Source organism: Polyodon spathula, chromosome 17 (genome assembly GCF_017654505.1).
Source record: "Polyodon spathula isolate WHYD16114869_AA chromosome 17, ASM1765450v1, whole genome shotgun sequence".
Lineage (NCBI taxonomy): Eukaryota > Metazoa > Chordata > Actinopteri > Acipenseriformes > Polyodontidae > Polyodon > Polyodon spathula.
The window spans coordinates 29,697,535-29,721,493 of record NC_054550.1 but is presented as its reverse complement, the minus strand read 5'-3'; the positions used below and the strand labels follow the sequence as shown (position 1 = coordinate 29,721,493).

Sequence of the window (23,959 nt, the reverse complement as noted above, 5' to 3'; positions counted from 1 at the left end):
TAACAGGTCAGACCATACCATAACTTTAAGCGTGTTTGTTACCATTATGTCATCTTCATGCAAGGGAGTAAACATGAGTAATACGACGCACGTTACATTAATGGTACTATAGAGGGGAAAGACTGAGCATTTTTTAGCACTATTATTATATTTGACTAACTAAAAAGTGTTGTGTCCCCCCCCCCCCCCCCCCCCCCCCCCCCCCCCCCCCCCCCGTGTTAGGTTTATGGTTCGCTCCAATAGTAGTGAAGGGGATGCTGCAGGGTGCTGTTTGTTTTCTCTAGTGAATCTCTGTTGAGTGGTGTGAGTGTTGTTTCTTGATAGACTGTCTCAGAAACACGGGTTGGTTAAATTACTTTATCAAGAGCAACAGTACATAGTGAACCGGCCATGGCTCTATGCGGGGGTGTTGGAGCCTTGGCCTTGCCCAGCGAGCTGATAGTCCACATCTTCTCCTTCTTGTCGGCCCGGGATAAGCTGTGGGCCTCGGCTGTGTGCTCCCGTTGGAGGGAGTGTCTCTTTTATCCAGCGCTGTGGCCTGAGCTCAAGCTGCGGCTCGGCAGAGGCACTGGCGGGGCAGGCTCCAGCTCTGACGAGACCCCCAAGCTGGAGTTTCTCATGCGGAAGTTTGGCTCGTTTGTTCGTGAGCTGCAGCTGGAGTTTGCCCCAGTCGAAGGCTACCCTGTCCGCTGGAGGGATTCCCTGAACAACTACCTGGATCAGGTGTTGTGCGTGCTGAGGAGTCTGAAAAATAACAGGTAATGAAAAGCGGGCAAGTGTTGCGTTATTAAATATATTGTTAGGTGCACTGTTTTATATTTTGATGGGTCGTCCGGATGTTGCTCAATGTTACGTAACCATTCCCTAGTACACTTCCACTATGCACCTGTTACCCTGCTTTACATTTCTATATATATATATATATATATATATATATATACACACATACACACACACACACACACACCCCCACCCACCCTCTGTGTCATTCCTATGTCATTTGAGATACACTCAGATAGTTGACCATCGTTTTAACACCCAGCAGCTGTCTGACTACGACGCAACACAGAAGCATCGTATATTGTGCATTACTAGGCCCTAGTCAGTGTTGTAATACTAATAGCTTGTTATAATTTCACTACGCATAGTGTGTTAAATAAATCAATAATTTTGTCATTAAAAATTACGTGTTGATTTGTTTTTAGGTGACTCTTTTTTTTTTTTTTTTTTTAAATATAGTCTTTATGTTTACCTTTGTTGTATTTAGAAATACTTTACTGTGTCACCAACTTTTAAGTTATATAAACTAAACGTACGGTTACTTTCTGTGCATTATTTTTTTCTGCTGGAAGCGCAAATCTGTTGTACAATGGGGTTAACTTGTGTTTAGAAAATGATAGAATAGGCCAAGAGATTCGATTACTGTTACAAGTAATGTATAAGCAAAAACGAGAATCCTTTTACGTGATTATGACTTTTTAATTGTTTTGAGCTTTACCAACAAGGCTATGTATACGTCTGTTAAACAATTACAAGGCTTATTGTTTTAATAAACCAGAAACCTTTGTTATGATCTTGTTCAGAGACTACAGGCATTTGTCATCTGTGTTCTGAACAAAGTGGGACAAAAAATGTGTTCATTTATTCAGCTTCATTACAAAGGATGTTTTGGCTACCGTAGCTGGTAGTTTTTATCTTTTCTAGTTTCCATAATCTGCGATTAATCATGGCGATGTTGTGTTTTACAGGAATCTACAGAAGTTGAGCCTCTATGGAGACACATGCATCCTCCAGGAGGAAGGGATTCTAGACAGCACCTATCTCACCCAGGTGGACCAGGGAGGCAAGAAAATTAAAGAGTGAGTTAACTTGGGTAAATCTGTGCCATGCCACTACAGGCAGTTCCTAATCTGGAGATTTGTGGGGCCTAGTTACATTCCTTTTCCTGCTTTTAGTGTTTTGCTGTTTTGAGGGAGCTCATAGTAACAGCCAGTTTCCAAATCGTTTATCAGATGCTAATCAACAATAATTAAAGCATTGAGGTCACACACATTTTAACAAAAGCCTTTAAAAGCAACTGAAAACATTTAATGTGCTGGTAATATAATATACATAAGGTGTGAGCACAGCATTTTTCATAATGTTTTGTTTTTTTATTGCGGTTTAGTTTTAGGGTTTTTAGCTATGCTCTGTGCTTGCAGGATAAAGCAGCTGTTTGAAGAGACCCTGGCCAGCAGCAGGCAGCTAAAATGGCTGTCTTCTGCGTTCATGCTGGGTATGGTTACCCCTAACACTCTGTCGACAATGTCCAACCTCAGTGCCAACTCCCTGGAGCATCTGAGTCTGCTGGACAACCAGGCCCCACCCCTTATTCCATCTATCGAGCTGGGGCGCCTGCTTAACCTGCACTCCCTGGCCTTGGACTTCTGTGACTTCACCTCTGAGATGTGCCAGGTACTCTCCAACAGTGACCACATGCCTTTGCATCGACTCTCCCTCGTGCTCCACGGCACAGTGCTGCACAATAAACCACTGGACATCACGCCTGGCGAGGTGGATTGGCAGGCGCTAGTCCGCCATAGTGCCAATTTGCGGGTGTACATCATGGCACTGGATGTGCACAGCCAAGATCTGCTGAGCGTGCTGAAGCCTAGCCTGCCCCTGGAGAGGATCCACTTTGACAGCTACTCCACCTGCGCCTCTGAGGCTGCCCTGGATCTCATTTCCAGACAGTACTGCAAGACCCTCTCCCACTTCATCCTCGTGAGGGACCTGATGGAGAGGGATGACACCGGCTTCCCTGACCTCAGTGACAACCGCAATGAGGACCCCTTGGTCCTCCTCGCCTGGCGGTGCACGCATCTCTCTCTCCTTATCATTCATGGTGAGTCTTGGCACTTTAATTTGTATGGAGAATTTAATAATACAAATCTGGACGTTTCGGAAAGACCGTAATTTTTTAAAATGCTAGTTGGCAGAGACTGAACAAATGCTACAACTACACATATTTACAGAAATTCCAAGCAGTAAGAAACTGAGCCATGTAACCTTTTAAATAAGACTGATATTGAGTAAAGTTTGCAGCATCATAACTTTAACAGTGTTTCTTTAGATTGTTTTTATAGTTTTCAAAGCTTTCATTTAAAAGGCTTTTATTTTTATATATATATATATATATACACACACATACTCACACATACATACATACAAGTGCTTGTGGATCTGATCATGTTTAGATTTTCACTGCTTGTAATTTTATATTCTGTGAATAAAGCATGTGTGATAGTGGTGGTGTGTTCTGTAACTTCACCTACCCAGTCTTCCTAGGAATGTGCATTATTAAATGATGATTTGCATCCCACTAAATTGCTAAACTGCAAGTTGTTTGCAATTTTACTGTGTCATTGAAAGCTGTCAAGTAAAGTTTTTTTTTTTAGTTATTTAATTAATATTCTACTGTTCTGTAACACCAATTATATTTTAGTTGGTCATAGCAACACACACACACACACACACACACACACACATAAACATATATGAGATATATTTTTATTTATTTTGTGGTTGTGCATTAGATTCATGGAAACACAACCCCCAGTTAAAAAAGGGAATATTTAAGGTATATCATTTGGAGTATAAGCAAAATACGATTGTGTTGAAGTGTGTGTTGTATTTGGATGAAGACCGTGGCTTTTTTCAGGGAATAGTAATAATTATCATTTGTGGTCTGTGAGCCAGATAGACTGTCTCAGCTTAAAAAAAAAAAAAAAAAAAAAAACATGGCTATAGTAGTATCAAGTTTTGTTTAGGTGTTGCCATCTAGGCTAAAAAAAAGCTGAAACATTTTGTTTGTTGTCCATACCATATCCACTTTCCATTTTGTTCAATGCTTGGTTTATTTAAAACCCCAAACACTTTGAACGTATCTGTTTGTACATTGTATTTAGGTTACACTGTGTGGGCTCACAATTTGATTGCGATATCTCGACTCCGTGGCTCCAACTTGAAGGTGCTGGCAGTATCTGAGGAGAGCATCGACTTTGACCAGGATCAGCTGCTGTTCCAGGACGAGGACCCCATCCACAACCTGATCGAGGAGGTGTCCTTGGGCCTTGGTCGACCCTGGAACCCCATGATGGACACCAACATCGTCCTCAGTGAACCAACACAGCACTTTTTCCGCGAGATGCAGCGATTTAGCGAGGGCATTTAGCCAGTTCTGCTTGTGGCTCCTTTAGACAAATAAGGGCCACATCTTTTTCATTATTCTAATTATTATTTTTGTTTTCCTGTAGTGTGAACTAACCCTTTGTATGTGCTGTGTTTAATCAGTATTCGCTCTATATTTATATCTATCTATATATCTTGCTTTTTAATCGGAGAGTATAGTTGGATATTGCTTTAGTAGCTAATGAGTGAATGTGATGGAAGGGGTTTCACGGCTAGCTAGCAAAATGTTTGAACAAGTGATTCTTCATAAGGTTTATAGAGCAGTCGTAAACTAGTAAGCCCCTTGTCTACCATTAGTATATCCGTCCTTGCAACTGAAATGATTGTGATCCTGTTCCTTTCTTGTCTTCCAGTCAATGAAGGAAGACTGATTGATTGAAAACTTGTACTGTCCTGTCCTGTCCTTCAGCCATCCTAAACATTTTCTAAGGTGTTGCTGAACTTGGGCAGAGGACCCTGTTGACTCCATTCGATATTTACAAACACGTGGTTATATCTTTAACCTTCATTCCCAGGTCACTGTCAAGAGTTGCAGTCTATGAGAAACGATGGGCAGAACTGGGATCTAAACTTTCAACCTGCTCTGCCACACTTGGGTCAGTAGTTTTCTAGACTCATTTTACATCTCTTACAGATCAGATGTTGTGGAAGCAGCCTATTTTCAGTACTTTGTCTCAGAAAGGCAACACAATGCTAGCTGTATGACGCAATCTATTTATTGGGCTTGAGTCACAGTTGCCTTGGATATCTAATTGTTTCTATAAACTGCTGATCTGTAAACCAGTTATAGGCCCAGTCCTGTGCCAGTAGTCGGCAAGTATGTGACTGGTTGTTTGTCTGCCAGCATTCTCGAAAGCAAGATCAAAATGTGACCTAAACTTATGTTAACATCACAAGATGAAATGTCAGATTACAGCAAAAGTGAGCCATTTAATGTTTGTGTACGTGTGAGTTGGTGATCGGAGGTCAATTGTCCTGCAATTGAAATTTTAATTTATTAAACTACCTTTGTTCTAAACCTCCAGTTAAAAAGAACATATGTACTTGTTTGGTACCAGTACTGTTCACACTGACTTCATAGGCATAGGCCACTTACTGCAAAAATGATGAATGCTGTAAGGAAACTGTTTCCAGAATCCGTTTTTTTTTTTTTTTTTTTTTGTAGTTTTTAAAATCTTCTAAGGAATGAAATACGTGTATACTTTGTTGCAGTTTAAACTTATCCTAATTGATCATGCTGTGCCACATTCCAGAAAGTTTGCTAGTATAACCAATATTGTCTGTTTTGTGTTCAATTGCATTTAGTTTTGTGAGTTAAATATAAATGATGATAGTCTAAGAATATACAAACGCTTCAATGTGTTTTGCTAGGAGGAGAAATGCAAGAGTTAATGATAGAGGTTTGCCTCATGGAAATATATCAATATATCAAATCTTACCAGTGAACAATGGGCAACAATCTTTCTCAGGGTTACTGCTAGACTAAGGGGTGGGAGAGGAGTTTAACTACTCAGACTTGTGATTTGAAAGCTAGTCGTGAAAACCCCTTCTCAGCAAGTCACTAGATTTTAATTCTGTCAGCGCCTGTGTCAGCTGCCAAAGATAATGGAAATAAAAACCTTATGAAGTGCCCACATGCTGGCAGGGGCAGACCAATGGCTGGTCAGCCAGGGTATACTACTAGATTTACGTACTAAGAAGTCAAAGTTCGACCTGTGTGGGACACAGCTGTGCTGTGGCTTGGTCAACTACTTTAGAACTCTTTAACCATGCACCTGTTTCACTGTGAAGAGTGAATGTAATTCATGAAAACAACTGAAACCGTTGGTTCAATCAAACCTGTAAGCTGCTATGAAATGTAAAGGAACATTCCACTGGGGAGTTGAAAGGCCAAATGTCTGCATGAAATCTTTTTTTTTTTTTTTTTTTTTTTTTTTTTTTATTTGTTCTGTTTGTTAAGGGGTCCAAAAGCATCCAGATAACTGGTCTGTGACAAGTGACTACTATTTTTCAAATATAGTCCTAAAAAGGGTTCAGTGGTTTTTTTTTTTTTTTTCGCACCAAGAAATATCGTTCACCCCACCCCCCGTGGGGGGATGGGGACTACCAGTTGCTCATTAAACTAGATGACCAGTTATTTCTTTTAAAAGTTGGAGCCCCATTTATCTCTTTTTTTTTATTTTTTATTTTTTTCTCTTTGTTTGTTTTTGAAACTTCCTAAGACCTTTTACGCATTCCTAATCCAAACGCATCATTGCAATTTAATGAAAGCTGTTTCTACACTCCAGTGTTTTAATGCGGTCCAACAGTTGGCTTTGCTGTGTGGTTTACCTTGCATATTGTTCGTTTTACCTTGTTTTTAAGGTGAGATATACCAGCCTGAGCTTGGTAATAGTCAGTGTGTGGCCTTTTATATGAGGAGATGACCGTAGATTCTTCCTATTTTCAGATTAATCCCATTTTGATGCCATCTTTTAAAACCAGAGATGGCTGAACAAAATCAATCTTGCATAACAAAAAATAGCAAACTATGCAAGAGGAATGCATAAAAGCAATGTCTCAAGAAGTTTTTTTTTTTTGTCTGTATGTATATCATTTTAAAAAGGTAAAAACATATTTGCATTGATACTTGGCCTTATTGTTTTAAAATCTTGATGCTTCGGAAGCCAATTTAGTTTCAGGGGCAACCGCGGGTACAGACATGGTCTCTGTGAGACTTTCCACCTGACCCCAGTTTTAAGTGGTACGAATGTTGTGCATTTATTGTTTAAATAAATCAGGACAGTTTGCAATAATGAAGTCGTAAAGTGGCTACCGTGGGTTACTAGCAGTGCTAAGACCTGGCTGCTACCTTATAAACTTCTTTGAAAATAAATAAATACTGTGTGTGTGTATGTATGTATGTATGTCTGTATACATACAGTACATACATACATACATATGCATATGCAACAGATGTCCAGATTCTATTTATGAACAAAAAAAGTTTATAAGCGTATCGTTTTACAAAAATGGTTTTACCATCTTAATGTTTATATTTTGACAGGTGTGCACTGTCTCTCTTTTTGTCTCCAGTGAGCACATAGCGTTCGGATTTTATATGTACATCAGCAAACGTGAATCCACTGGCACCATTGTGAACAAGCCAGATGTGGTGAGATTTTATTGAATGAAAGTGATCAGATTTATCTAAAGGGGAAAAAAACCTGACAGACAGGGGTAAGGCAAACCAGACGAATGTTGTTATTTGATTTAATGTTGAATGCATTTTACTTTTAATCGGTGAATAAAGCATTTAAGAAAACACTGTTTTTGTTTTGAATTTATTTCACTTTTGTTTACATTTTGATTTCTGCTAACCAGATAATGTAATGCAACTAGTAATTCTATCTTTAGTAGTCATTTAATAACCACAGTGATCCCTTGTTTGACAATTTGTTATTTCACAAATTGAGCTACTGTGTAAGGCCCATTCACTGCTTTTTTTTTTTGTGTTCACAACACATGGCATAATTTTGAGTTATTAAAAATAACCCACTGTTCCCTGGATGCACATGAAATTTACACCCCCGTCCCACCCAACAATTCCTCAAGCACAATAAACGGTCAATCTACCTTGTGAAGTAGGTGGTTAAGATTTGGATGGAGCACTGCAAATTGCCACACATCTTATTGACAGTGAGGTAGGATCCAACATAAGTTTTTAGAAAGCACTTTCACATTTCACTTCTTGAAACTGCATATTTGTGGGGATTGAGATGAACTAGGAAACTCTGGTTCTTTGGATGCAATGTGTTTTTGGACAGATTATGTTTACAGTAAAATGTGGAATAGAAATGCCTATGCAATAGAATATATTCATCAATGCAAATGTTTGCATTATTCAAAACCAAACACACTGCCCCAGTTTTATGAACATGCCCTTACACACTAGAGTCTATGCAACTGATCTAATACTGTGAAAGTATGTAATACTTTAAACAGGTTTAGGTCTCTCATCCTTAGGTGTTAAGTAGAGTCTTTAGTGACAGTAACATCTTTCATAAAATAAAATGTGTCTAAGTTACCTTGAAAGGTTAAGACCATGACTTACAATAGAGTATCAACCTTGGAAGAAGTTTCCAAGATTTTAAAAGCTGTACCAATCGGGTATCTTTTCTATGGTGAAGTGGTTCACCATTATCAAGTACAGTAATACCTCCTAGCAATTGAACATCCATAAATTGATCTAAGTTAAAGTGCTTCCAGAGCTGTTCAGAAGATACTGTCCATCTAATCTGAGGCCAGAATAAGTAGGTCATGGTGACCTAGTTAAATCTCAACTGGGCAATCACTTTAGGATTCCCAAGATAGTTCATTTTTATGTCATGTCTTGTTTTGGTTCTATTTGTAGTACTTGGAATAGGTTTGGTATTGTAAATTACTTTGAAGATGTCAGACCTATGTTTTTGGTGCAGTAGACATGTTCTCAATTTTTGTTGAGTTGACTTGCATTTTTCACACACATTTATTTATTTTATATATATATATATATATATATATATATATAAAAAACATCATTAAAATTTGAATACGTGAAAGGTCTGTAATAAATCTTTATTTTAACAATACACAATTATGTAATTAAAGTATCCTCCCAGTCTCAACTGTATACATAAATACAATGCAGTATGTAACATGGACTGTTTAAAGGTGTAAAACTGAGCACATCAATAACAGTTTATACTCCTGTAGATTGAAAGGATTAAAAACAAAAAAATCACTATATTAAAATGATGCATGACAGGGACTCTTGTACAAATCTATTGTCAACATTAACACAAATTCTCTACATATATTTAAAAATCCTGAGTGCAACAATTCAGAAAAATCTGAAACAATTTAAAAATTAGAATTATGAATTAGCAATAATTAAGAGTTGAAACATTACATGTGCAAAGCTGGCAAGTTGCTCTGGGTATATGTGCTCGTTTTGTGGGTTATCTAGTTGGCTAGCTGATTTTAGTATGGTTGCAGAGCAAAAAATGGGGAACCATGACAAAAAAATAAAAAAATGTTCAAATCACATGGAAAATTAACTACCAAATACAAAATTAAAATAAAAAAAATATGAAAATATCTGACCGTTGTTGCATCATTTTGTTTCACATTTATTTTCTGTGCCAATACTAATACTCAGAACTTGTTGGCTAGATAAGCCAAGGATGTGTGGATAAACCTTCTACATGCTACTTTAGTTTAACTGTATGCAAGATTTACAGGAAGCCAGACATGTGGTTCTGTTTCTTACAGCAAGGCAAGTCTATGAAACATCCCCGTGCTACAGTATAGAAGGTTTGAGTACTGAGCAAAGAATTCATTATGTGACTCAAATTTTCTTGAACACTAAATCGCACTGGGCCAATATGGTCATTTCTTGGTGCACATCAAATCACTCTTGTATGTCCATATAGGCTGACTACCGCTTTAAAATCAGTACTATGACATTTCCACAGTAAGAGAGACAGTGGCAAATCTAGCACCCAACTGGACTACATCCACCGTTTAATTTAATACAAGAACATAGTGTCCAGAAGTTAGTTCAAATAATATCCCGAGGTGGTGGTGGGGCTGCATGTTCTCCGGGCTGTTCACTTGTGGGAGGAGACGGTCTGGGTGGAGGTTCACTTGCACTTTCTGTTGGGTACCTTGCAGGGGGGTATCCAGGATGCATTTGAGAAGGAGGGAATCTAGGGAACATTCCTGGTGGAGGGGGGCCACGCACTAAATAACACAAAGGAAATAAAAAGAGGATTGTCAAGGGAGGAGATAATGCTAGAGCAAACGCACATTAAAACGTAAACCAAAGATCATTAAAAATGAATTGCTTGAAGTAAATCATTTTATTTGTAGATCACAAAGTGGTGCTATATATTTAAAAATGTGTCTGTGTTTTTATGCAGCCTACACAAATAGTATGTCTTTAAAAGGAAATTACAATTTGCATTTAACAAAAGAATATGCACAACACCTAGCCAATGAGAACAACCAGCGGGAAGTTTGAATTCTGCCTTTGTGCAAAGAGAATAAAAAGGCAAAACGCCTTTACCCTAGCTCTCCAGTACGTAAATACCTATGCAACAGATTATGCCGAAATAAGGAATTGAAGCCTCAAGAAAACTTTTCCTGCTGGTTAGCCCTGACATCGTGAAGGACAACAAACGCTGCTCTACGAATCAGAAACATCGACTTTCTACAAACAGAGATTAAGTATACCCACTTGTGTTCCTATAATAAGCTCTCTCTCTCTGGTCGGTGTGATATTAAGCATGCCTGTTAGTTGGATGTCAGTAAAATTCACTACGGATAATTCAAAGAACGCTTAGCAGAATACATTGGTCTTGGTACCTTAGTTTTTAGTTTTGCATGTGATATTGACTGCTTATCGTGACATTTTTGCATGTAATATTAATTGTGTAATTGTGTAACTTGCTTATGATAATATCTTGTGTGTCATGTTAGTTGTATAATTGGCTGCATGTTTATTAAATTCACTGCTTGGACAAATTCTTAGGAGTATATTCTTCTGTGTATATCAACCTTGAATAATTCATTTTATTTGATTATTTATGTTAGCTGCTACAGAGCTTTACGTTAAAGTGTAGATTTGGTGCGTTTTCAGAGGACGTATCGGTGAAAGGTTATGCATTATTGTGAAGTAGTTGTTATTCAGTAATTGGAAGCCCAATTAAGAAAAATAACAAATCAACCTGCACCCCCCACATGCTTGTCTACATAGAAAAAAAAAATGTATACTTTTTTTTTTTTTTTTTATTTGCTTATATGTTACTGTATTGGCAACTGAAAAAAATGCAAGGAATCTAGTTGTTTTTTTTTTAATTTTATTTACTTTTTTAAATACACTTATTTATTGATTTTGCTCTTATGGTATAAAAACATTTACATTACCATTTACAACTGTAAAGTCTGTAATACATTATGTTGCGTCTAGGTCAACGAGGTAGCCTGTTTTGGGTATGGATTAATCTTAGTAACTTCCAGTTGACATAACAGAATTGTAAGGAAAGCAAAAGACACTCACTGCATAGTAGAGGACCACTTGGCCCTCTCGGGGGCAAAAACTCTGGAGGTCCATATGGACCCCTACGAGGAAAGTGACCTCTTGGATCCATTGGCAGAAGAGGTCCTCGCATCACTGGAGGCCCAAAACCAGGGTCCATCCTTAACTCAGCATCAGAGGGAAGAGGCAGATCTCCAGACAAGAGACTCTACACAGACACAACATCAGTATAAACAGTTACATAGATATATAGTTTGCTTTCATACTATGCATACTCATGTTGCTACCCTTGCCAGCGATTGTACCATAAGACAAATCTAGAAATGTAAAACCTTCCACAAATGCCTCCCCCATTAGGTGTTTGTGGAATTTTATTTGGGGGGGTGTACAATTATAAAATATATACATTTACATCAACTAGACAGTAGTTTATGTCTAGTTGTTACATTGACTGCATTTTATAAACAGAATAAAATGATTTGGTGAGTTGTTTTCACTATCAAAAAAACAAAATACCAGGCAAACACATTTTTAATGTCTAAAATAATAAATTACTTTAAATGTTCTACATTATACTAACAAATTAACAATGTTACTTACATCCTTGTTTTCATTTCTAGCTGCCCCTGAATTGTCTAAACTGTTTACAAGATACGATCCATCTAAAAAGAAGAAATTGAAAAGTTATTCAAAATACTGTATTTATGTATGATAGATTCATCTGCTCCACTTATCAGTGTTAGTCCTTGCACTTCTGATGTAACCCTATTTTGACAAATTGTTCTTAGACAACATTTTATGTTTCCATATTGAACTGTAACATACACCACAAATTTCATAATGTGCAGCTGTGGGTGAAATACATATACCAATTTTTGGGGCATACTACAGTGAAATGATATATCTATGTATTTGTCAGTTTAGTGATAATGATATTTCAGTACAACCATTATAAAAATAAAATATTGTATGAATTAATTTAGACTATTAACAATGTTCAAAATATGCTTGTACCAGTTCTCAAATTAAACATTCATCAAAATGGGTTACCTGCTGAAAGCGGGCTGTAACCACGTATTTCAGCTGGTCCTGATAATCTTCCTGACGGGGGAGGCATGGGGTATCCCCTCTCTGGGGGAGGTCTTCGGTAAGGAAAGGTGGGGTCTGGGTAGGGGTATCCTGTTACCACATCAAATAAAGAGAAGTCTGAATAGATTGCATCTGTTTGAGCAAACTCATACAAAACAGAGGGATAAACAAGTTTAGGGAAAGAAAGGTAATTTATAATTAGAACATCTTGAGAGCAGTGAGATTTCATTTTAAGGGACAGTGTGACAATCATACTAGAAGAAGTAGACAGAAATACAAGGTGAAACACTAGCAGGTTGCAGTACTGTGAGAAAATGAGTCAAGTAACTTAGAAGTGCAATATACAGTGATGCTTAAACGTATTAGCACCCTCATAATAATGAAAACAAACGTTTTTCATTCTACACAATTAATAACATTTAAGTATTGTAAAAGACACTCAATTTTGGGAAATATATATGATCTGAAGTACTTAGAATGTTATGTAACCATTAGTTGATTACTACTCAGCTTATGCCACAATTTAAATAGCGTTGTTTTCCAATCAATGTGTTTTAGAAATCTCTGGAACACACCAGTTAATCAGTTGGGTTCTGGGAGAATTTGTCTGCTAGGTCAGCTTTTCTACAGTAAGTGGCTGTGCGCTATTCATAGTGGTAAAGCCCAAAGAATTTCCACCAGCTCTTTGTGAAAGAGACACAAAATTGAGCAAGACAAAAAGTTAGGAGACACAGCCATAGACGTCAGAGAAAACAAACAGATTAAGACTGCTTATGCGCTTACTAAAATACTAAGCAAGCATAAGAAAAGCAAAAGAAACCACACTGAATTCCGGGAACATTAAATCTGGTTCACACAGGATTTCTGCTGATCAGAAGGGCTGTCACCATGATATCTGCAGGCTCAATTGCACAAGCCAAACGAGATGTCCATTTTAAAATGAACAATTGATTACTGCGATTTGCTCAGTGTATATTTGATGCAGTAAATGTTTGTGTACAAAGATTTGTTTTTTGTTTTTGTTTATTAGGATGCCAATACTTCTGAGCATCGCTGTACCTGGTGGGGGTACATGAACCCTCCGTTCTCTTTCCCATGTAGGAGACAATGATCCACTGTCAGAATGAGTGCTGTAGTTATCGAAATTCCTGTCACAGTTTGGGTCCAAACTTTCACTAAGAACTGGATGAGCTGCATGATTTGGTGGACCTCTTGATGCTAACAAAAATATAAAAAATAGCTTTTTGTTAATCTTCAAACACTAATGTATTCCATAAATACTGCATCTGTCAAAAGTTAGGGATGTTGAAATATACTGTATGCTACTGTATGGAGTTCTGTTTGCACAGGAGGTGGCTCAGATTGCACACTCCTAAATGGTGCTTTAGCTAGAATAATCCTAACTGCTTACTAGTACTATTTCTCCAACAGCCTTCACATAAGAGATCCTTGCTTCTGTGTTAAGGCAATATAACTGAGGATTAGTCACGTAATAGCTCATTGTGTGGTATCCTCTAAATGTGCAATATTTGTGTGTGTCAGCTGACAAACAGCAGTGAACAGCAGATATACATTATATGTTTCTTTCATAGCAATGCCTCAGTTTTATGCATTTAGCATGATATGCTCTTTCATGAGAACTACTTCACAGTGTTATGCAGTAACAGGAGGCAATTAAGTATTTTAATTTCTAGGGGTTACATAGAAGCAACAAGCAGCAAACAATAATACATGATATATTCTTGTCTAGCTAATTTAAAACGAAAACTGTTTACACCAAAATACTACACCTCTACCGCCGGGCACTCCAAGAAACGGTGGGGAGACCCTGGGCGGACCATCCATCAGCGTTGGTGGAGAAAGGAAGGCTCTTGTTTCGGATGCAGGTCTTCCCAAAGGTGAAGGTCCAAAAGGGGATCTTTCACCTACAAATTATTGGAGTAAGTTTAATTTCTGTAGCTCTCGGTTTTAACCCCCCAGGCCAATGTAATTAGTCTGTTTCCTATACAATGACATTTTACTGGTTCTGAATAATTTCACTTAAAACAAATGGATGCTACTAATTTCAGTGTTTAATCCCTCTATTAAAATGTGCCTTTATACTTGCCTACAGGCTTTAATGGTACAAAACAAGACAAAAGTGAGTATTACAAGTAGGGAAATATTTTTACCTCTGAACGGTGGTCTTCCTGGAACATCAAGAGCATACGGGTCCTTCTCCAACATCTCCAGTTTAAACTGTGAATCAGTTAGCCTGTGGGAAGAATAGCCATTTCAAGAGTGTTTCTTGCATAGTCGCTTCCAAGGTTAATAATGTACATATGTAATTAAGAAGTATGTTAGTAGCATTCTTGTAAATATAAAATGTTAGAAACTCCCTGTATGGCTTCAGTAATTACTTACCTCTGTCTGAGGTGCGAGTTCTCTCTCTTTATTTCATTAAGATCTCTATCAGCTGCCCTTGCTGCCAGCTATAAACAAAAATCAAATCTTAGAAATGTACATTCTTTTAAACAAAATATTGTATTTATTGAACTACATTCACTTTCCAGTAAAAAAAAAAAAAAAAGTTTACAGATAGTACTGTAATTACTTGTATTACAATGTAACAGGGTAATGATCATTTCTGAGGTCTGTTGTGTTTCAGATATTTAAAACAATAGGCAGAACTTACCCAGTTATCATGTGCCTTCTTCTCATGAGAGGCAATCTATTGGAAATAAAAATAAATAAGAAAATAAAAAAAATCCAGCCAGATATTTGCACATAAACAGAAATATTTATATCAAGGGGAAGGCATACACAAATCTTTTAAAAAAAAAAAAAAAAAAAGGATTAAAACCTGGTTTTTGTAGGCTTGGTTAGTCTTTTCTCGTTCTTCCTCAAGGTCTTTAGCTCTTTGTCTGCAACAAGAAAAAAAAAAAACAACATGATAGAAGAGAACATGCTGGTGAAGGGACAAAACCCATTGCAGTTTTACTCATTAGATATTTTCTTTCTAAAAAGGCACCTTCTATTGCTTCATATAGCTTAGGCTGAAGTAAAAGGACACTTTATTCGTATTTATTAAAGCTTTTGGTGGTATGAAGTGGTGTTACCTGTAAGTGCTAAGCTCTTCTGCTGCAAGGGTAATTTTCTCATCTGCTTTGGTGAGCTTCTCCTCTTTCTGCGTGCGTTCTTTTTCTTCCACAGTCAGCTTTCTATACAATGCAAATGAATCAAAGCCTGTCAGTAGGAAAAACAATATCCAGACAATATGTACATAAAAAAAAAGAGTCTTGACTACCTACCTGTGTAATTTCAGTTCATTTTCCTGATACATGTCGGTCATGATCTTGAGTTTTTGCTGTAGTTTCTGAGCCTCGCTTGTGTACTTCACACTTTCAGACTGCAACACGTCTTTATCATTCTTAAGCTTTTCAATACGCTCTGAGAAAACAAAGGGTCAATAATCTTTAAAAAACACATTCTTTTCAAGGGACAAATTTTTCTGGTAGTGTACACTCAAACCACTAGGAAAGAAAGTATGGAACATATTGCACTTATCAAGAATGTTGCTTTTTTAGCCGTATTTTCTATTATAAAACTAGACTCTACTCAGAAGGCCAAACTGTCCGTTTATAACGAGTGCCCAATTAGGTATTTATCCCTATTTCTTCTCAATTTTAAAATACCCAATTTTCTGTAATCCACTGAAAATCAACAGGTGTCCTCCATTTCTCCCTATTTCTTCTCAATTTTAAAATACCCAATTTTCTGTAATCCACTGAAAATCAACAGGTGTCCTCCATTTCTACTGTCTAGCCAACCACCTTTTATCACTGCAACCTAAATTGTGGATGTTGTCAAGAATCTAGAAGGATAGAGTTCAGCTTGAACTGACTCCACCTGGTATTGTCTGATGCCTTTCTACTGGGGCACTGTGACCTGGTGAGGCAATCTATCATACGATTATCCATCCCTATGGCAATCGTAATGCTCTCTGAGCCCCCAGCCAATACAGCCAGCTGAGGACTTCCTTTATCACCATTATCTCAGCAACATACCTTTGAGATCCTCCTTTGCTTTCTCTTCATCAGCTAGTTTGGTGAAAATCCTGTTTTTATCTTCTTCAATGGATTTCAGCCCAGCATGCAGCTGAAAAGGCGTGACAGTCATTTAGTAAAACTTTTCTTTAAAAATCACCAGGTGTATTTTTTATTTGGTGGTGCTGGTTAAAAAAAGTAAAACGTACCTTCACTGCATAAATAAGATTTTGTATTTGTTCTTTCTGATGATCTGTTTTCAAGAGGGTAAAAAAAGCATATATAAATGTTTAATAGTAAATCGTACATCAGTTTAATTTACAGTTTCTATGCATTTTCTACATGCATGTTGAGAGTATGACCTAAACAAAATTCTTACTAAAAGTTTATTTTAATTAGAAATCTTGGCTACTGATGAAATGAGACTCAACCCATTCTACAAGACCTCATTTAGCGCTTGAGGTCTTCTCTAAACTAAAACTATGATAATAGTTCAATTTAATCAGGATTGCAGGTTAAATAAATTGTACCTAAGTAATCTCCATTTTCGGTTTGAGTCGTTTGGTCATCTTCCAGCTCAGAATCCCAATCTTTCATCTTGAGCAGGCAGTCTGTCAGATTCTTTGATCATCAAGGGAAATAAGGGATTATAATCCCGTTACAAACTGGCACAGAGCAGAGATACTTCTATTTGAGTCTTGAGCACTCACTCTATATCCACCCTTTTTTGATAATGCTAAGGAATATATTGTACTAGACTCTCAACATCTTCATTTTAGTATAAGCTCTGTATTGTTTAACACAACTGAAACATTACAGGAACTATGGCTATACAGTAGCATCTTATATTCTACATACATAGAGTGTATAGGAGTCCTTACCTTAATCTGCACATCCTTATTTGAGCAATCCTCCTGCATGTCTTTCTGAGACTCCTCACACATCTTAATCTGTTCAGTGAGTTCATTTAGTCGTTCATCCCATCCTTCAGCTTCTTGCACAAGCTGGAAAAACAACAACGTTCAGTCTCAATGCATAAAGAGAAAAAAAAAAAATATATATATATATACACACACACGATGTCTAAAAAACACTTTAATCTGGTGTACAATGTACTGCAGCTCTAAAACCAAAGCAAGAATGTAAAGATTTATACAAAATAAGAAAACTCAAAGTATTGTAATAAGACAAAGCCTGTAGGGTGGCTGAAAGGTGAATGTCAGAAATGTGTTTCAACACACCTGTGCTTTGCTTTCTTGAAGTTGGCAATTCTCTTCCTTTGCAGCTTGTAGATTTGTTTGCAGCCGTTCAATGTTGATTTGGTAGATTTTTAATGTAGTTTGGGCCTGAAAAATATTTTTTGAAAATATCTGTATTATCTTTAGAAACAGGTTTCATATGATGAAAATAACAAGGCGGGCAGGCAAAACAACATTCACTAGCTCTTCGGTGCTATTTTTGTGTTTATGAAATGTAACCCAAAAATAACCAACTCCTCACGAAAGCAGAACAGAATGTGAAAAAATCTGTTGATTTTTTTTTTTTCTTTTATAAATTATAAAAGTGGAGTTTCTGATAAAGTTTCAGATCACTTTAATTATTAAAACAATGACATAATATTTTATAAACCCTTACAAAGCAGTAAAAAATACTACATGTTCATTTATACAATATCTGGAGATAAGTGTGTGTTTATCTAGTTTGTAAAAGGTAATAACAATGCTCAGCAGCCACATTAGATCAGGGATCAATGCCAAAAACACTTTTGCCTGTATTGTTTATTAATCCGGCACATAAATAGTATGTATTCCCATAGGGGTATTTAAATATATTTCTTAAATTTTACACACATAGTACATTAAGTTATGCAAAGCGGATCAAATACCTGCTCCATTTGTGACTTCAGGCCTATTGCATCTTCTTCTAAACTTTTCAAGGATCTCTGCATTTCTGCAAGCTGTGGAAATCAAATTAACACATCACGTTTCTCTTTATATTAAAATAAATTCCAATCTGAACAAATAAAACTTAATTTGCACCCACATTGTCTATCTTGGCTATATTTAAAAAACAAAAGGCTGCAACACATTTTCTACAGAGGGGGCAATTTACTTGTGACTTGCCCATTAGAGATGAAAGAAAGGCCAATATGTATCCCAATATACTTACTGGGTTTATAAATCTTTTTAAAAAATAATAAAATCATTAAAATAAAACAAACCGTACCAGTTCATCTTGTTGTGATCTTGTAGTTCTCTGAGAATCCAGATCCTGCTTTAGTTGCTCAATTTGCTCTTTTAACTCAGCGTTAGAGTGTTCCAATTTCATTGACATAACCTGCAATGCCATAAAATTAAAAGAATGAATTTTGTTTCATCTGCAACATAAGATTTTTTTCTACAGATACAGTACGTTATGTTTGAATTCATAAATATAAAATCTGTCTTTCTGTCTTGTATTCTTGGGAACTTTTAGCACTTTTGTACAGAATCAACAATTAGACAGACAACAATGACCGTATGTTTGTTATTTAGGTGGATGTAATTTCAAAACAAGGATACAACTAACTCCTATAAATAGAGTGAAAACTCCCTAAAACCAATGATCACTCTCCTGCCCCACAACAAAAGTTACACTACACTTTGAGCAATACTAACCATGACATATGTCCTCTGTAAATGGGGCTATGCTGAGCTTCAATACACTAACATTTAGAATTAACTTGGCCATCTTACCAACACCAAGTTCTGGTTGAGGAAATGGAAACCATGAAGCTGAAACTAAAAAGTGTTCGGGAGACTTCTTGATTTCTTTTTAATTTAATTTAACCCCAGTACAAACCAGGAGCAAAGGACACATTTGGAAGTGAAGTTGGATTCAGGGCAGGGCAATTTTATCATGTAGAAATTGTGCAGTGCACTTTTACACTGAGGGTTACCTGAAGATTTTCTCTTTCTGAAGCTTGTTCTGAATGGCTGCCATTTTTCAAGGTTGCATCAAGTTTTTCATACTGTGAAATATAAAATGTTAAGTATAAATAAAACTCAATATAAGGCAGCAAGTACAATAATCTTTTTAAAAAAAGGTAGTACAAAAAGGATGTTGACCAACTTACTTGCTGTTTGCACTCACTGAATGTTTCAAGAACTTTGCATTTTTCTTCAAGTAATTCAGCCACTTTGGTGGCAAGTTTTTTCTCCCTTCCTGAAAACAAAATAAATAAATAAATAAATAAAATAAAGCAGTATTTTACAGTAGACAAAGAATAGACTGAAATTATATTTTTAATTTATTTTAAAAGAGTTTCCGGTTTAAAATAAGTGAAAGTTTTGTTTTAAAATACAAACAACTCACCAACACGTAATCTGCTTTTAATCTGCAAGACAAAAAAGTAAAAGAAAAATTAAGATCTATGATATTTCTTAATTTTAAATATCTCAGTTACTTCATGTATTTGGAACAACTTTGAATATAATTATTACCCAATTTCTCAGACCAAAAGTCAATCAATAATGATGTTCAATATGTTTAAACTATTTTTGGCAACCAGAACAGAGAGTCATTTTTCTAGAATTGAGATGTCATCATACCATCATCGTACTATACTTTAAGATTTTTGGATACACACATTCCAAGCACGGAACATCTGGAGGGGGCAGGCCAGTGCCAATTTGGTATGATTAACACATTTGCGGGACATATTTAAGAATCATCATCTTACTAGATAAAAAAACACTTCCTCATCACCTCTCTGAAAATGTAATTGAGTTGGATAAATATTTATTTTCACATTTAAACAGAGACTATATTGCAGTACACTTACTAAACTGATAATATGATTTTTTTTTCTAAACAATGTTATTCAAATAAAAAATAAAAAAAACATACAAGCAAAATGATTAACTTACAGATTGACAGACTCTACAAAAAATGATAAGTGCAGACAATATTCCCACAAATGCTGTTACTATCACCACTTCCCATGGTAATCCATGCAGGTCTGGGCCAGGTCTCATGTCCTCTGGAAGCAATGACACAGCCTTGGGGGAGAAAAAAAAAAATCAAACATAAGGAAAACTGACAGTTGTCACAATGATTACCCTAGATTTTCAAACAAAAAAGCTAACAGTCCTGCTTTCTTCACTAGTCCTAATAGGTTACCATGTGAACCGTACATGAATTATTTATTAATAGTCAAATTAGTTGCCATAAAAATGTACTGGATGTACACTTCCTGTGTATTATTCATACAATCATGGAAGACCCCGGTCAATTCCATAAAAATAACCGACCAGCAAAGCTCTTAACAATGAGTCTCCCAATAACTGACCAGCACAGCTCTTAACAATGAGTCTCCCAATAACTGACCAGCACAGCTCTTAACAATGAGTCTCCCAATAACTGACCAGCACAGCTCTTAACAATGAGTCTCCCAATAACTGACCAGCACAGCTCTTAACAATGAGTCTCCCAATAACTGACCAGCACAGCTCTTAACAATGAGTCTCCCAATAACTGACCAGCACAGCTCTTAACAATGAGTCTCCCAATTACTGACCAGCACAGCTCTTAACAATGAGTCTCCCACGTGATTTTTAGGCTTTCGCATTCAAGACAAGCAGACAAATATTTTTTCTGGTGCTTTCAACAAAGATGTTTACAGAGACCAAATTAAAATAAGTTATTACAGATCTAGAAGCAAACGATTATTTTATACAACTGTTATTAATAAAACGTAACAAGTATTACTTATGGAACACACAGCTCAAAGCCAGGATAAAATGACTTACACCTGCTTTCAAAATTAAGGAAACGTTAATATTAAAAACAATTCTGAGGGTACCGCACTTACATCTTTCACTTTCTCTAAAGCTAGAGAGTAGTACAATTTGGCTACCACGGCAAAACCGGGTTCCTCTGTGGGTGCTCCGACTAAATCGTTGTTTCCTTTATCTGTCATTGTTAGTATCCGTTATTAAATAAATATATTTTAGATATAAAATCATCATCCACTTCTGCAATCTATCACGCTGTCAGTCACCGGACGAGCTTCGACTACAGCAGCGGAAATAGGAATGTCTTAATGTAAATACTACAGGGATGCAAGAAGTATTAAAAACAAACAAACAAAAAAAAAAAACCATATTTTTCAGTCTTCAACCGTTCCGCTATAATCTTTATTAAAATATATAGAATAATAAGATAATTACGATAAATGCGTATATATGTCTTACATTCACTTTGGCCCAATTACAAAGAGTTATTTAAGAATGACCCCCCTTTTTTGTACACTAAGTTTAAAGTGGTTTGTTCCGAGCGTCACCAATGCATTTCCACTGACTGCCTGACTCGGGCGGTGATGATAATGTGGACAGCTTGAAAAACAACTTGCTAATTATTACAAACTTGCCTAGTTATAATCCGCAAAGGGGTAATATTTACAAAGACTGTCTTTCTGTTTAACGTAATTCTTAAGGCCAGTCTATCATACTCAGTCAGGATATGCAGTATGCCTTAAACAAGAAAATACACTGTATTTGTATTATATGGAGTAATTCTACTCCATATTTAAAATACTATCAACTGCAAAAATAAATAATGATGAATTTTCTAATGTTTCATTTTATTTTATTTTTTATTACCGGTAGTTATCTGACATAATGCTAATTTTCTCAAATTAGTAGTTAGACTTTCGAGAATGCCATCATTGGGCTGACCTTGCAAGTTCTCACAACATGTTAATTTTGTATATATATATATATATATATATATATATATATATATATATATATATATATATATATATATATATATATGAGTGAAGTTAGTAGCGCAAGGTGTGGGATCAACAACCTGATTATACATGTTTTTCACAGAGCCGACATCCAACACAATTCAAATAGCTATATCAAATTTGTCCACGTATCAACTACCTGCCTTTGGCGTCACACATAATTACATGTCAAGTTTATAAATACTTACCTCCGCGGTGACCTCGTCAAGTGTCATTTTGATTATTCACATTAACCATTTACATGCTTTCAAACGAGAGGAAAATTAAAGAAAAGACTCACAACCCCTGTGCTATCCAGTTAAAAATAAACGACCGACAGTGAGGTCAAATATTCAGATGAAACTGATCACCGACATCTGATTTGAAAGGGGTGGCGCTGGTAGATAAACGACAGCCAACAGGATTTTCCAAAAAAAATAGAAATCAAGGTTTGTTTGTTTTTTTTTTCAACAACTGATCAAACTAAATTCGCAAAGTGAAAGTAGTGACGTGAAACAACAAGCAAGAGACTGAAAACACTTTCAAAGAATTTAAATACTAACTGATACACCCAGACGAAATACACGGGAATTCCCTCAACTACGACTGGAACTACTGCCAAGCAGGAGTGGCATTCCGAAGAGCAAGTTCACTACTGATCTATCTTATTGCAAGGCCGGTTGGGCCTTTTGTACAACTCTACAGATACAAATGATAAAGAGATTATGTAAATATTGGGATCAGTTTTGTGTAAATGCACCACTTCTTACCGATTGATTGTTATGCAACCCTTGACATATATTCTGTAATGTCAGTTTCAGTCCAGGTAGTCATAACAGCAGGATGCTTTGTACTGCTACCGCATAAACAGAATGTTATACAACCCAAAATCTGTAACCTTTTTTTTCCAGATGCCTTTTCTATTATAGTGGATATCTCTAGTAATTTTGTTTACAGAAAGAGAAGAACATGACCCAATGATTAAGCACTCGAAACACCTTGCACACTTGTCACAGTAATTCAATGTCATCTTGACTGCCTATGATAGCCCTACACTTTATTTACAGTAATATGGCATATGTTTCAAGTGTATGTCAGATTGCCAATAATGGGGACTGTAGATTGAATGTCAGTTTAATAAAACATTATTTACCGTTTTGGCAAAATGTTGAACACATGGCCAGAGAGGTCTAAGAAGGCTAGATGCTTCATACATGGCATGCCATGCTTTCCCCACAACGGACACGCCTTCTGTTTGGTCTGCAATATATTTTAAAAAAATGGTTTACTGAATTTTCCTTTGTTTGCAAGGATAAAGCATAGCAAATAAATAAATGTACCCAACATTGCTGGAACAATATATTTCTTAGATAATATAAGCACAACAATATTTAGGTTTTTTTTACATACCGTTTTTTGAAGACGCGTCCTCCTTTAACTGTAAAATAATTTGGGATGTTGTGTTCCTGCTTAAAGTCTTATATTTTCCTTCTTGAACACTCTCTGAAGGTCGTTCTGTTTCTGTTTGCAAGATTATTGTAGTATCTTTAATACCTTTGGGAAGTCCAATTGTACTAACAGATTTTTCATCTCCCTTGTTGCTTCTTACCATTACAGAACTCAATGTACTGTCTTCTTTAGTCCCTTCAGTTATTTTAGCTCCTTGATCACTACTCTTCTGTTCTCCATTAAGGTCAAAATAGAAGACGCAAGTCGTTTTGTGGTACCATCCTAAGATTCTACATAATAGACATTTTCTTTATCGGTGACAGAAAATTTTAT

General features: G+C 36.4%; 2 protein-coding genes across 5 annotated transcripts; one reads left to right on the top strand and one right to left on the bottom strand.

Moving 5' to 3' along the window:
- The first annotated feature begins 256 nt into the window (after nucleotides 1-256).
- On the top strand, nucleotides 257-6,288 carry LOC121330225 (F-box only protein 33-like). The gene is made up of 4 exons (XM_041276569.1): nucleotides 257-758; nucleotides 1,749-1,859; nucleotides 2,202-2,884; nucleotides 3,948-6,288. The coding sequence occupies exons 1-4, from the start codon at nucleotides 391-393 to the stop codon at nucleotides 4,211-4,213; spliced, it is 1,428 nt and encodes a 475-aa protein (XP_041132503.1). The 5' UTR covers nucleotides 257-390; the 3' UTR covers nucleotides 4,214-6,288.
- Nucleotides 6,289-8,811: 2,523 nt separating this feature from the next.
- LOC121330105 (melanoma inhibitory activity protein 2-like) lies at nucleotides 8,812-23,860 on the bottom strand. 4 transcript variants are annotated; one of them, XM_041276375.1, is made up of 25 exons: nucleotides 23,588-23,859; nucleotides 23,331-23,437; nucleotides 20,313-20,444; nucleotides 19,759-19,780; nucleotides 19,520-19,608; nucleotides 19,343-19,414; nucleotides 18,631-18,741; nucleotides 18,290-18,361; nucleotides 17,646-17,750; nucleotides 17,286-17,408; nucleotides 16,935-17,025; nucleotides 16,614-16,657; nucleotides 16,426-16,516; nucleotides 15,670-15,808; nucleotides 15,478-15,579; nucleotides 15,222-15,282; nucleotides 15,054-15,089; nucleotides 14,783-14,850; nucleotides 14,551-14,633; nucleotides 14,170-14,304; nucleotides 13,439-13,597; nucleotides 12,341-12,469; nucleotides 11,891-11,952; nucleotides 11,312-11,498; nucleotides 8,812-9,993 (listed from the first exon to the last, which is right to left on the bottom strand). In XM_041276375.1, exons 1-25 carry the CDS (start codon nucleotides 23,787-23,789, stop codon nucleotides 9,812-9,814), a joined length of 2,604 nt encoding a protein of 867 aa, XP_041132309.1. In that variant the 5' UTR covers nucleotides 23,790-23,859; the 3' UTR covers nucleotides 8,812-9,811. The 4 variants fall into 4 exon arrangements, with proteins under 4 accessions (XP_041132309.1, XP_041132310.1, XP_041132312.1 ...); XM_041276376.1 differs by lacking the exon at nucleotides 13,439-13,597 and having other exon boundaries at nucleotides 23,588-23,860; XM_041276378.1 differs by lacking the exons at nucleotides 23,331-23,437; nucleotides 23,588-23,859 and adding an exon at nucleotides 22,387-22,522.
- Nucleotides 23,861-23,959: the final 99 nt, after the last annotated feature.